The sequence below is a fragment of the Rhagoletis zephyria genome, unplaced genomic scaffold (genome assembly GCF_001687245.7).
Source record: "Rhagoletis zephyria isolate East Lansing unplaced genomic scaffold, Rhagoletis_zephyria_1.1 Rzeph_scaffold_06944, whole genome shotgun sequence".
NCBI classification, from domain to species: domain Eukaryota; kingdom Metazoa; phylum Arthropoda; class Insecta; order Diptera; family Tephritidae; genus Rhagoletis; species Rhagoletis zephyria.
In genome coordinates this window covers 11,340-23,947 of record NW_016164027.1, presented here as the reverse complement: position 1 = coordinate 23,947, position 12,608 = coordinate 11,340, and the positions used below count along the sequence as shown (strand labels likewise).

Here is a 12,608-nt window from a genome sequence, read left to right as displayed (position 1 = left end):
TTTTTTTTTTTTTTTTTTTTTTTTTAATTGCAAGTGAAGTTATTGCTAACGGTCTCCCGCGGTCCACGGTACTTTGGCAAAACCTCTTATCTCAGAAATCAATATCTACTACCTCGTATCTCATAAAAGTACCGCCGATGTGTAAATACTAAAAAACTATTGAAAAACTATAGCATAATGCTGACTTATATAAATTAATTTTTTATATGAAAAACTGATATTAAATGGTTCTATGAATAATTCAAAAATTAATATGAATGAATACCCCACTAAACTTCTTTAACGGAATCTGAAGGTGACGACAGATCTTCTTTTTTTTTAAATTTAAAATGCAGATTCAACTGGTTCTACAGTGTATGGTGTTTGTATGTACATATGTATGCATGTATGTGTGTATATGTATTTAAAAACACATAAGAGCCATACCTTTGGTTGGCACAATAATAAAGCGAGTCAAATTAAGATAAAAGTGCTGTATTGCATCGGCTGATAAGGCAACAAGTTGTAAAACTATGAGTTCAAAAACAACAACACAACAACACTGCTGCGATATCAAGTATGATGTAGAAATACGCAAGACATCTTAATAAAAAATTCCAGTTGATTTCAAGTCGTTGTCGTCGGTTGAGTGTGAACGGAAAGAATTTTTTTCGGAAGCGAGGCGAATTTCTGTGATTTTTGCAATTATTATTCTTTTAAAAGGAAAAATAATACATAGACTACTACCTTAATTTCTGTAATTATTTCGTCAAATCAGTTGCACTTACTTATTTGACGTACACATGTAGGCAGAGTTCGGATTTTTGTGGGCCCTTACTTATTAATTCTGGTACCATATGCATTAGGGTGGTCAAAATATACACAGGGAAATTAACTTTTCAGAATATTCTCGCCATCACTCGCCAGAATTATAGAAAAAGGAAAATAGGAAGACACATTTTTTGTTTTATTTTGAAATCGTTTAATATATAACGATGCCGCTGGGGTTTTTCTTTATATCTATGTACATATTTTATATGTAGAAAATATATCGAGCCCTAACCGCGAAAACAACGTAAGCGGGATTTTTTCAAAATTTTCATTTTGATGTCGAAATGTATCTATCTGCATCTATTCTAGGAATATTTTTGCATCAAAAAGAAAGTTTTGAAAAAAAATGTCGCCTACGCTATTTTGGCGGTTAGGACTCGATAATTTTTCGTAGATTTGCTTTGAAATCGTTAAAAGTAAATACGATTTTATCGAAAAAAAATAATTTCTTTAGAATTCTTCCAAAAAGAATTATTATGCAAATTTAATTTTAAAATTTTAAATTTTTTTTCAAAATGCGTGCGTGCGTGCGTCAAAGTGCGTGAAATATGAGATGAGATTGTCCGTTATAAAAAATTTTAAAGTTAAATGTGCGATAATTATTTTTCCCATTAAAAACTTCAAGGCCCCGGGCGGCACGGTTAAATTTGAACCGACTTCAAAATAAAAAAAAACCAAGGGTCACCTTATATTCGATATTATGCAGTTCTACGGACTGGCAATGATTTTTTTTTTTTTTTACCCCCCTAATGTACATACATATGCACATGTGTACATTTTTTCGTAGGCATGTACACAAGTGTTTTTTATTGGCACTTTCCGTTTTGCTCACAACATTCTTATTTAATATTTTCTAGCAAAGTTGAATTTGTACGAGCCGTTTTTATACTGTAGGTGGCAAATTTATTGCTTAATGGAAATATCACTTGACATGCATCAAACCTGAGCACGCTGAGTATAACCGAAATATTTTTTGATCGTGACAAATATTGCTTTACGTTATCGGCAAATAATAAGAAAAACAATTAGGTTCTTCACAAGGTGTCGAAAGTGTCGTATGTCGTAAGGCTTTTAACGGCTATGTAAATAAATATTTAGAGGACTTGAAACCACAACCAACTATTTTTTTAACGGTGTGAAATTTGATAATACAACTTTTATGGTAGCATGCGAATCCCTTAAATATAGTGTTAATCGTTTCGAGTTTATGACATATGTAAAACAATACGACAGTATACAACACCTTGTGAGCTCTGTAATATATTTAATATATTCAAATTCACTACAGCAACGCTAGCAATTTTTACCCCTGTCGTTACGAAACGAAGTCACTGTGCAGCGCGCGCATTTCTATCGTCTCCCTCATATCCACACCCATTTTCGAGAGCACTCTCCCAAGAATACTCTCTCCACTCTGCTAGAACAAATGACGACTAGCTTTGCTGATTTGTCGCTTTCTCTCCTTATCGAATTTTGACATTTCCCCAGTCAAAAGCGCCACTGCAAAGTGGATGCATTATAAAATTTCTTCTACCTTCTGGCGTGGTGTAGTACTAATTAAATAGGTTAATAAAACTTGCTGAATCGGGCGGAATTAATATAAAAAGTCTACCATAACCAGTGCAGTGCAGTCTAATCAACGCAATAACCTCTTTTATTATTGATTGTTATTGTTACTTGTCGTTCTTGTTGTGCTCGCTCGCTCTGCCGCCGCCGTCTCTTATCAATTCGCTGTCGTGTGTGTGTGTGTATGTGTGTGTGTGTGCGCTGTGCTAAAATTACCCTGTTGGAAAATCTGTAGTTCTGAACTGATGCGCTTGTAGTACATTTAGCCCAGTACTGGATAGCGATAAATCTCTTTTGCATGAAAACAACTGGCGAATTTAAAATGGCGATGTCCTAGGAAGTGTCCGCTGCATCCCTTTTTCGATAGTTCCGAACTAGTCCTAAATTCTATAGTTGTGAAACAGTTCTAAAATCGACAGACGAAAGAAAAAAGTATCATGATTTTTTAATCGTTTTAGTTCTTCCGCGTGTGCGATTTTTAATTATTTTAAATTTGTCTAAATGATTGTAAGAAATGTACGTTTATATACCTTTGGTTGTAGCTGAGTTTGCAGAGGTGCTTGCTGTTATTGGTTAGATTCCAGAAGATCCAAGATGTTAAAATGTTAACATAAATTCTTGTTTTTGTATTACCAAGGTATGAAAAAGCATCTGCGAAGTGCAGAGTAGAAGCGCATTTGAACGAAAAAGCCGCCAAACACATATCTGTGTAAAGTAAACAAGCCCCAGCTGCATCCCTTTTTCGATTGTTCCGAACTAGCTCTAAATTCGACAGAAAAGATCTGATCGTTCTGCATTAATTTTGCTATAGTTCCGAGCTAGTTCTTAATTACCTTAGATATAGATTTCTAATGGAAAAGGTGAAATAAAATAGTTTTTAAAAGTACCACATTTCGCCGATTTTTCACTAGTTACAATCGGACTGGTTCCCTTTGGGGTATATGTATGTACCTATGTGTTAAAAAACTCAATTTAATACATCAAAGCACGTTTAATTCAAAGATATATGTACATGTATGTATATAAATATGTATGTATGTATCCAGTGGGAAAATGTACGGTACTCGAAAAAATAATCAGTAAAACAGTAAATTGAAGTAGGACCTTCAATTTTGCATTACCTACTAATCAATGAATTTATGCGATTTAATATGATTTGTTTTGGAATTTTTGGATACATTAGAATGCTTATTATATATTAATAAGTAATGGAATCTTAAACTCATAAGAAATACATTATAGTATTTCTCACGCATGTAATGGTACCACTACTTTTCTCACTGGGTAGATATATTCGTAAATACATTCCCGCGTAGCACATACAAATGCATGTACATATTTATGTATGTATGCACATTTGTTTATATCGGTGCTTTAATGTAGAAAGTCCCGGTGTAAGAAGTATTTCCGTTATAAACTTTATAACGAGTGGTTTTTGTTAAACACTGAAAAATATAAATAAATTTATTGATCCCCATAGTAGTTGTTTTAAATTTAAAAAAATTAAGTCCTTAGTGAGTGATATACAGAATTTTGTACGACGCCAGATTTCGCAAGCGAAATGAGTTAGGATCCTTCAATGCCAAGGTAGCGATGTGTGTCTATTAAAAAATCTGTATTGAGTACGAAACATCTATAAAGAAATCCAGTTCTTAACAAAATATTATTAAAATCTTTCTGCATTCTTCTTCTTGATTGGCACTGTATCTGCCTTAGCGATTTTGGGCGAGTTCAAAAAAGCAAATAAGTTGTTGCTCTTCTGCGCCACCTCAAGCCAAGTCCTTATCCACCTGCTCTTTCCATCGCAAAAAAAGACTTCCAATTTCAGAGCTGGAGCGTTTCTCTTCATTCATTCGATATGTTGTCAGCCTTTGTCTTCCAGAGGACACCAACCAGCCGGCAGATACACCTTGCCCACTAAGGGTCCGGATATTCCAGGTGCATAAATTCAAATGGTAATCCTTTAAACGGTTGCCGTGGTCGTCATAAAATGAGGAGGGTCTCATCTTGTTGTTATATTTCATTTGGAGGGGGTTTAACATAGTGGCAATCACACCCAGCAGGCGCGAGGTTTTACGCCTTATCACTTCAGCTCACTCGCAAACGGATGTTTCGTCGCTTTACTGCATTAAGGAATTAAAAAGTAAAAATTTGATTGTGAAATTTTTTTTTAGGGATTCTTACTATGAAGTGTTGGAATCCGTTTCAGCAGACTCTACAGGTACACCCTCTTTGTTGGCTGCTCTAGCACCTGAGTGGCTGTACCAGCATCTGGTATGACAAGCTCTCTTAGTCCGAATGCATATTTTGTTTTGGTTTTGTTAAAGTGAAGATTACCTATTCCGCGCAATCGCCATCAAAGAATTTCCTATTAGTAACACGTATGTGCCTATTAGATTTTCTTGAATGCCTGTAAACTGCATATTGGATTGACTGTTCGATCCTGATACACAATGAATCGTGGCCAATTGCCACAAAGGAATGCAGAATTTCAGCTCCAACCGCAACAGACTCACAAGCACAAACTGAGTTGACGCCCATTTGCAAGTTCGAACTTCTCCACATGCAAAGCAGAAGTTGCTCCCCACTTGCTAGTCGCCAGTCTCTGGGAGATCTAATAGGAATATTATTATCTCACAGTGCATTTTGTGTGCTTTACCATATTCACCGATTGAATTTGTATCTTTCTGTTTATAGGTTTGTTGTTATTTGTTATTAACCAATTCTTGCCATTCTACACATTTCGTTATTTTGGCATTTCTCTTACGGCAGCTTTCTTTATTTTGGGACCAAAAACTGCCTAGCGCGAAGCGGTTAGGGTCCAAAAAGCGGTAGTAGCGAAAAACCTCAACCGGTAGAAAAAATTCAACAACTGCAGCGGCAGCATCTGCTTCTCATTTATAGGAAATCGATATAATGTCTGCAAGTGCGAAGGGCGTCATCTGTATGTCGAGTCTTGAACTTCGGCCGGAACATCGACTATATTCGCGTCTCAGTGTACTTCACGATTTTTACTGCAGCCAGTTTGGTGAGGAACCGGAATTTTATGTTCGTATGCCTGGACGGTAGGTGGCGTGATGGTGGAGTAGTTACTTAATTTAGATGGCGCACCGACATGCGTTCAACTTACAAAAAAAATAGTAGGTGTCGCCCTCACCGATATGCGAAAAATGACTCAAATGTTTACTAAAATTTAAAGAATACCGGCAATTTTAATTACAAGTATTTTTACCAGTATTTTTTTTAATTTCCAAAATTAAAATGTAAAATTTAAAAATAATATTCTCAGCTAGTTAACGTTGCCTTCATCTGAAATTTGAGACATTTTACTCATGCGCATGCAGGTGATTGAATTATATACGTAAGGCTGGTTGGTTTTCACTGTCATATTTGGAGACAACAATTTATTAGCAGAGAAAAATAACGTACATATCGATGGTCCAGTGCAATAACGACACAATTCAAAATTCAAAAAACCAAAACTGTTACTTCTGTTAAGTGTCTCATGTCTCTAATCAATGCCTAATCCATGTCCATCCCTTACTAAAGTAAGCAAAAAGGATTGCTAAAGTAAGTACAAAAGATTAGACATGGATTCGACAAGGATTAAAGACATGAGCCACTTAACAGTAGTAACAGTTTTTATTTTTTGAATTTTGAATTGTGTCGTTATTGCACAGGATCATCGATATGCGCATCTTCAAAGCTTTTTATTCAAAAGAAAACATTCACTTGTTTTGAAAAAAGAAAAAGTTAAAAGGCGGTAAATTATTTTTTGTTGACATATGCTGTTTTTGCCTCAAGTTCTTTTCCTGCTTTCTCTGTCGCGGCCTTTTTAGTGTCTAAACACTTTAATTTGACGAAAAAAATTTAGCTAACAAAATTTTTTGGTACAAAAAAAAAGAGAAAAAAGGAATAATACATAAAAAAAGGGGTATAGTCGAACAGCGGTGTTTTGATTCTTTGAAAGATTTTAGTTGAAATCCTTGCTGAATTATTATTATAGTCCAAAAATTTAAATCTATTTCAAATCAATAACAGTTAAACACAAAACGATGGCTTTTATAAGCAAAAAAAAATTTCATTCCGTTAAACTTAGAACCACCAACCATCTTGGGATTTGCGACCTTTCCAACTTCTTCACTCGAGATTTCTGCCGCGAAATCCACTGCCACACTTTTTGTCACATGGATCAAGGAAATGAGCCTAGAGGTCGATCTATACGATCATCTCGGGAGCCTATAAACAGACCCTGGTCACAATATACAGAGAAATCGGCCGATCGATATCAAAGTATGCAGCACCTGTGTGGTTGACAAGAACGAACGAAACGCAGTGTAGAATATTGCAATCCGGCCAGAACTCAGCTCTACGTGCGGCTACAGGCTGCCATCCATGATGAAAGCCAGACATCCTATTACCGAAGCAGTTCTTCGTGAAATGTAACTATGGAAACCACCCCGTGACGACCCGACTCCATGCCCCTGCTCGACTGGTGAGCAGACATTGAGTTTGCGAAACCGCTCAAATCCAACGTCGGCTTCTCAACCGGGAATAATAACGGGACCCTAAACCATTCTGTAGAAGATATAGAGGTGAAAAACATACATAGATCCATAGGAGGGACAATTAGAGGGTCAACTAGGGTTCGCGAGAAAATCAGAATCAGGTTTAAAGACATGAAGGGATAGGTCTGCGAGCGTCCTCTCTTGGACATGGCGTGGGCCTGTGCGACCACAGAGTGAACTCTTTAACTATAGCTTTCCATTTAAGCCAACCTTATCTGAACTAAAAATATGTGTAAAATAATTTTTTTTTAATTTATAACGTTTACATATAAATATATACATACACATAAATACTTGCTTTTTCTTTTTAATTGACAGCGTTAATATAATCGGCGAGCATGTGGACTACTGCGGTTACCCAGTTTTGCCTATGGCCATTGATCAGTGCATTCTGCTCGCAGTCGGCCAAAATGCGGAAAATACATTTCTACAAATACGAAACGTCGAAGCAACGTACTACGAGAACTTCAAATGTGATTTGAATGCCTTAAGGTATGCACTAACTAATAGGCAGCACTCCTTCACCCACTCATTTCATTACTTAGCTGAGAAATATTTACGCGTCACTCATTGTCTCTCTTCACAGCATTGACTTACCCGCCAATGGCGGCCCAAAATGGTACAATTACTATCTGTGTGGTGTTAAGGGCATCTACGACCAAATTCAACAGCTAAGCGATGATAAGCAGCCATTCAACCCACTCGGCATGACAATCGCGCTTAGCGGCAACATTCCACCAGCCTCGGGCTTGAGTAGCTCGAGCGCGCTAGTTAGTGCCGCTGCATTGGCCACAGCACATGTTCATCAGCTGCCTTTGGATCGCAGGCACTTGGCCGCCATATCGGCGCGCTGCGAACGCTACATTGGCACACAGGGTGGGGGTATGGATCAGGCCATCGCCTACCTGGCCAAGGCTGGCTGCGCGCAATTCATTGAATTCCATCCGGAGTTAAATGCCACACCTGTACAATTGCCAGCTGGCGTATGTTTCATTGTGGCGAACAGCCTAGCGGCGAAAAACAAAGCCGCTTCATCGGATTTCAATGAACGTGTGGTGGAATGTCGACTGGCTACGCGCATTGTTGCAAAGCATGCGAAGTGCAACAACTGGCGCAGAATGATTCGCTTTGTGGAATTGCAAGAGTCGTTACGTTGTACGCTCGCTGAGCTGGAAGAGCTGGTGCGGAAATTGTTGCCAAAGGATGTTTACAAGCGGAACGAGTTGTGCGCAGCCGAATTGGAGGTCAGCGCTGAGGAATTTGAAAAGGAATTTCTCACGGCCAATACGCGGCATATGACACAATTTAAACTACGTCAACGTGCGCTGCATGTCGTACAGGGTAAGTAGAAGAAGCGAGTGGGAAGTCGACATAACAGTTATCGTAAATTTCTTTCTTCTTATTAAATAATCGTACATATTCCAGAGTCCCTGCGTGTGGCGAAATTTCGTGAAATATGCGCGCAAACAAACGGTGATGGCGACAGCTATATCGCAAATAAGCACTCGCCTCCACACCTCCACAATGGTGTTAACGGCGTCCATGGCACATCGAATGGCAGCAGTGACAACGAACGCCAAGAAAATGATGATGATGGGGGCCTAACGGATTCGACGAAACGCTTCACCGTGCTGTCACAATTGATGCGTCAATCGCATCAAAGTCTTAAGGAGCTGTACGAGTGTTCACACGTTGATCTGGATCGATTGATTGCCTTATCCGATGAGGCAGGTGTGGGCGCACGGCTCACCGGTGCTGGGTAGGACATTTATATTTATAAGCTGTACTACTTTTACTTTTACATCCTCTTTATCGCGCAACAATATTTATGTACATATTTCTGTACATATGTAGTATATATGTACATTAGGGCGGGTTGGTTTTTTTTTTTTTTTAATCTTATAGCAAAAACGTAAACTACATAAAATTCTAAGAAAATTCTCCGAAGAAACTATGTATATAAAATAAAATCCTAATCCGCGCCTCACGACTTGAAAATTTATATGGCCGCCTTTGCCAAAAAAAAATAAATGTTAGAAAAAATAGGTTTTTCCAAAAAGAAATCGAATTTTCTGAATAAAATTGTTTAGTAAGGTAGTTCTTTTGCACTTTATATTTTTTCTACACTCAAAATTTTTTTTCATTAAAAAAAATATCCACCCAATTACGCAAATCAGAGGCGATGCAAATTGGGGTTCAACTGCTTTTTTGATAATTGAATATTTTGATTACTTTCAAAACAAAATCTGTATTGCATAAACTATAATATAATATAATAAAACATNCCACCCAATTACGCAAATCAGAGGCGATGCAAATTGGGGTTCAACTGCTTTTTTGATAATTGAATATTTTGATTACTTTCAAAACAAAATCTGTATTGCATAAACTATAATATAATATAATAAAACATAATATATTTCAATAAAAGAAAATAATTTTAGCGAAAGAAGATACAAAAAAAAAATGTTGAAGTCGAGAGGCGCGGATTAGGGTTTGATTTTAGACCCATGGTTTCTTCAGAGAATTTTCTTAGAATTTAATGTAGATTACGTTTTTGCTATACGATTTTTAATATTTTTTTTTCATCCATACAAGTCAACCCGCCCTAATGTACATGCACGTGTACTTACACAATTCACTTCGCTTATCGCCTTAACTGTGTACGCATGTTTTTATATGTTTTTGTATTCTCCTTTCAGCTGGGGTGGCTGCATTGTTGCTTGCTGTGATTCAGTCGAAGCATCGGCCAAATACATAAAAATGTTAAAGGAAAAATATTTCACACTGCTGCCGCCACATTTGCTGGATCGTTACGGGGCTAACGACTTTAATGATGTTGTATTCGCGACATTTCCCGGCAATGGCGCGGAAATCTTCAAATTTAAGTGCGTGTGATTGTCAACTGCGCCGGATTCTGTTGGGAAGATGAAGCTGCCAAAATCTTGCTTGAATATATTAAATAAATACATAAATAATAACTTGTCTTCATCATATATCTACCAAAAATTTGTAACACAATAGACTTATAGCAAATAAAAAGATTTATTTAAAGGTAATGCTAGCAGCTATTATTTACTACAAGTGTAAAGCTGTAAAAAAAAATGGTAGTTGTAGTAGCTAATTCAACGTTCTAATACGCATCCTGGAAGTTAATAAGCAGTATTGAAAATCTCTACACTAAAAATGAGAAAGTAAATGTTTGTTTTCATTTGTTAATACATTTCTATAATATGCTTGGTTAGACTTGATGACCCAAGTTAGGTAAAACTCGATTAATCGGTTATGGAGATAGACTTGCGTAGGCGATGCCGCGCCCATTTATGGAAAGTGGGCGTAAATGTAGATTCCAAAAATGTTCAACAAGTTTATTAGTCGGACCCTAAGCAATGTTCGTATGGCTGGTGAAGCGGCTACTTAGATACAGCATTTCTCACTAAGTAGGTATCGCTACGCCTATTTTCCAAAAATTTCATAATTGTCTTATATTATGCGTAAATTCTACTTTACATACTAATTCTTTCTGAGCATTTTGGTATACATTTATATGTCTATATCTATCTCTATTCCTGTGCAAAAGTGCGCTCAGGTATAAAAAAAACTTGCATGCAAGTACATGAAATTTTAAGGCCAAAGTCATTGCCGAAATTTACCAAATTCGTATTAAATTCTAAAGTGTTTCCTGTTAAATCCACCAACCTTCACAATAAATACAATTTAGAGTAATTCATGGATAGGTGCAGACAAATGAAAAACTGAACTTACTCTTATAAAGCGTAAGGCAAAGAAATTGCACACTTTGAAAAACGGTCGATAAAAGATTCAAATGTACAGATATTATTTCACAAATTTTTATTAGGAAAGTACTTATATTTCCAGTACCTCCCCTTCGAATTTAAAATATATTTTTTTTTAATTTTTAGCAACTGCTTCGCACTTTCTGCCAAAAGCATGCCGCTTCTTCGTCCTTGACTGTGTGCATGCTTGATAACTTCTCATAAGAAAACGGAATTTTCCATGCCGGAAAACTCATTGAACATTATTTTATTATACATTTTTTAATGCTTCTAAATTTATCACTTAACATCTTTGCTTTATGTAAAGGTATTTATTTCTAGTGAAATACGTCTCACCCACCTAGTAGATATACTACTACATACATTCATATACATACACATACATTTGGAAGTGCGTGTCTAAAACAGATGCATGTACATATTTCGAATAAATAGTCTAGACCTTTTACAAACGCTACTCAGAAAGCACTGAATAAAATGCCCCAACTGGACTGTGTATGTGTATAAGTACAGTTCACGACAGTCCTTTATGATTCCGATAGAAGAGAATTATACATATTTTCTTGCTGCGCGTGTTATAACAAAAATATTTGCACTTAGTGATGTTCCCTTTTGCTTTTTATTCTGGATTTATTTATAATTCAGTTAGGAAACGAGCGAACGATTAAATCTTTCAAGGTGGCGGGCATTCGCCCTGCAAACCATTTTCTCAGAGTATTCTGCATTGTAAAGAAATTTTAAAGAATTCGTTAAGGTTTAATTAGATTTTTTGCCGAATTTTCTAAAATGAAATAAATTACGAAATTTCGGAAGAAAATCTGTGAAGCAACGAAAATAATGCTGCTATGTGAAGAATATATTTCAGAATCTTTCCAGAATTTTCTTTATTTTTCGTACAGAAATTTCTTTACGAGTTCGTGTCAACCACTTCATATAATTTTCTGTGAAAATTCGTAAAAAAATCGTTAGAGAAATGAGATACTCCTAACGATTTCCTTAAGATTTCGGGAACTTTGGTTTGCAGGGCGGTTTCCCAAAGGGTTTCACAAATTCGCCTCAGCGACGATGATGGGAAAGAATCCAAAGGTGTAATGTTTTTAAAACTCCGTGAAATAAAATGGAAGAAAATTTGGTACCAGAAATTGACGAATCATGACACTCCAGTGAGGCCGAGAAACACTTAGTTGTTATAGCCAAATACCGTCTGATCATTATCGAATTGAGGCATATATACTCCATGCGAATAATTCGATGCAGTGCTACTTTCTCATCGATCAAAGCTAAGTGCATCTATCTGGCTATTAAATTGAGCTGCTCATAACTATTCACATTTCCTCCTATCTTTTTGTGAATTTAAATGAACTAAACCGAAACTTTTTATTATCTTCATTATATGCACGCACTAATGTGCGTAAACCTAGCTAATAGAGCTCGGGCAATTCGGTTAATCGATTAACCGAATTATTCGAATCTGACTGAAGTCGACTACTGTTAATCGGTTAGCAATATTCGAGTAGTCGAAAGCTGTCGACTATTCGGATAACCGTTCACTTTAGATTATTCGGCTAACCGTTCATTTTCGGTTAATCGAATATTTTAAGTTCGAGTTTTTTTTGCATTTACAGATACATATACATATATGAAAAGTCTTGTTACATTCGTAGTACATATATATGATTGCATGTGCAAAATTAGGGCAAACTTTTTTCGCAAGAATGTGCGCTAATTATTGAAATGTTATTGCGAAATATTTTAGAGACAATGGCTAAAGCAATACCTACCTCTCATTTTGGCGAGTTTTTGTTATGGATTTTTGTTAAATGTTTGTTCAGTGAGGATGTGGATGATTGTAGCACAAAACTGCACC

General features: G+C 36.5%; 1 protein-coding gene and 1 long non-coding RNA gene across 10 annotated transcripts; one reads left to right on the top strand and one right to left on the bottom strand.

Annotated features, from left to right (window-relative positions):
* The first annotated feature begins 616 nt into the window (after positions 1-616).
* Positions 617-10,078, top strand: Galk (N-acetylgalactosamine kinase). 9 transcript variants are annotated; one of them, XM_017629613.1, is made up of 6 exons: positions 617-736; positions 5,281-5,441; positions 7,263-7,436; positions 7,531-8,285; positions 8,370-8,703; positions 9,647-10,078. In XM_017629613.1, the coding sequence occupies exons 2-6, from the start codon at positions 5,293-5,295 to the stop codon at positions 9,840-9,842; spliced, it is 1,608 nt and encodes a 535-aa protein (XP_017485102.1). In that variant the 5' UTR covers positions 617-736; positions 5,281-5,292; the 3' UTR covers positions 9,843-10,078. The 9 variants fall into 9 exon arrangements, with proteins under 9 accessions (XP_017485102.1, XP_017485097.1, XP_017485098.1 ...); XM_017629608.1 differs by having other exon boundaries at positions 5,149-5,441; XM_017629609.1 differs by having other exon boundaries at positions 631-671; positions 5,149-5,441.
* LOC108373684 (uncharacterized) lies at positions 4,074-5,142 on the bottom strand. The gene is made up of 3 exons (XR_001848985.1): positions 5,045-5,142; positions 4,561-4,990; positions 4,074-4,499 (listed from the first exon to the last, which is right to left on the bottom strand). It is a non-coding gene; the product is annotated as an uncharacterized LOC108373684 (long non-coding RNA).
* Positions 10,079-12,608: the final 2,530 nt, after the last annotated feature.

Bases quoted from the DNA above. Each gene is read 5' to 3' on its own strand.
- Galk (XM_017629613.1), top strand. From the start codon at position 5,293: ATGTCTGCAAGTGCGAAGGGCGTCATCTGTATGTCGAGTCTTGAACTT. The intron at 5,442-7,262 runs GTAGGTGGCGTG...TTTAATTGACAG, and splicing joins TATGTTCGTATGCCTGGACG to CGTTAATATAATCGGCGAGC. The intron at 8,704-9,646 runs GTAGGACATTTA...TTCTCCTTTCAG, and splicing joins GCACGGCTCACCGGTGCTGG to CTGGGGTGGCTGCATTGTTG.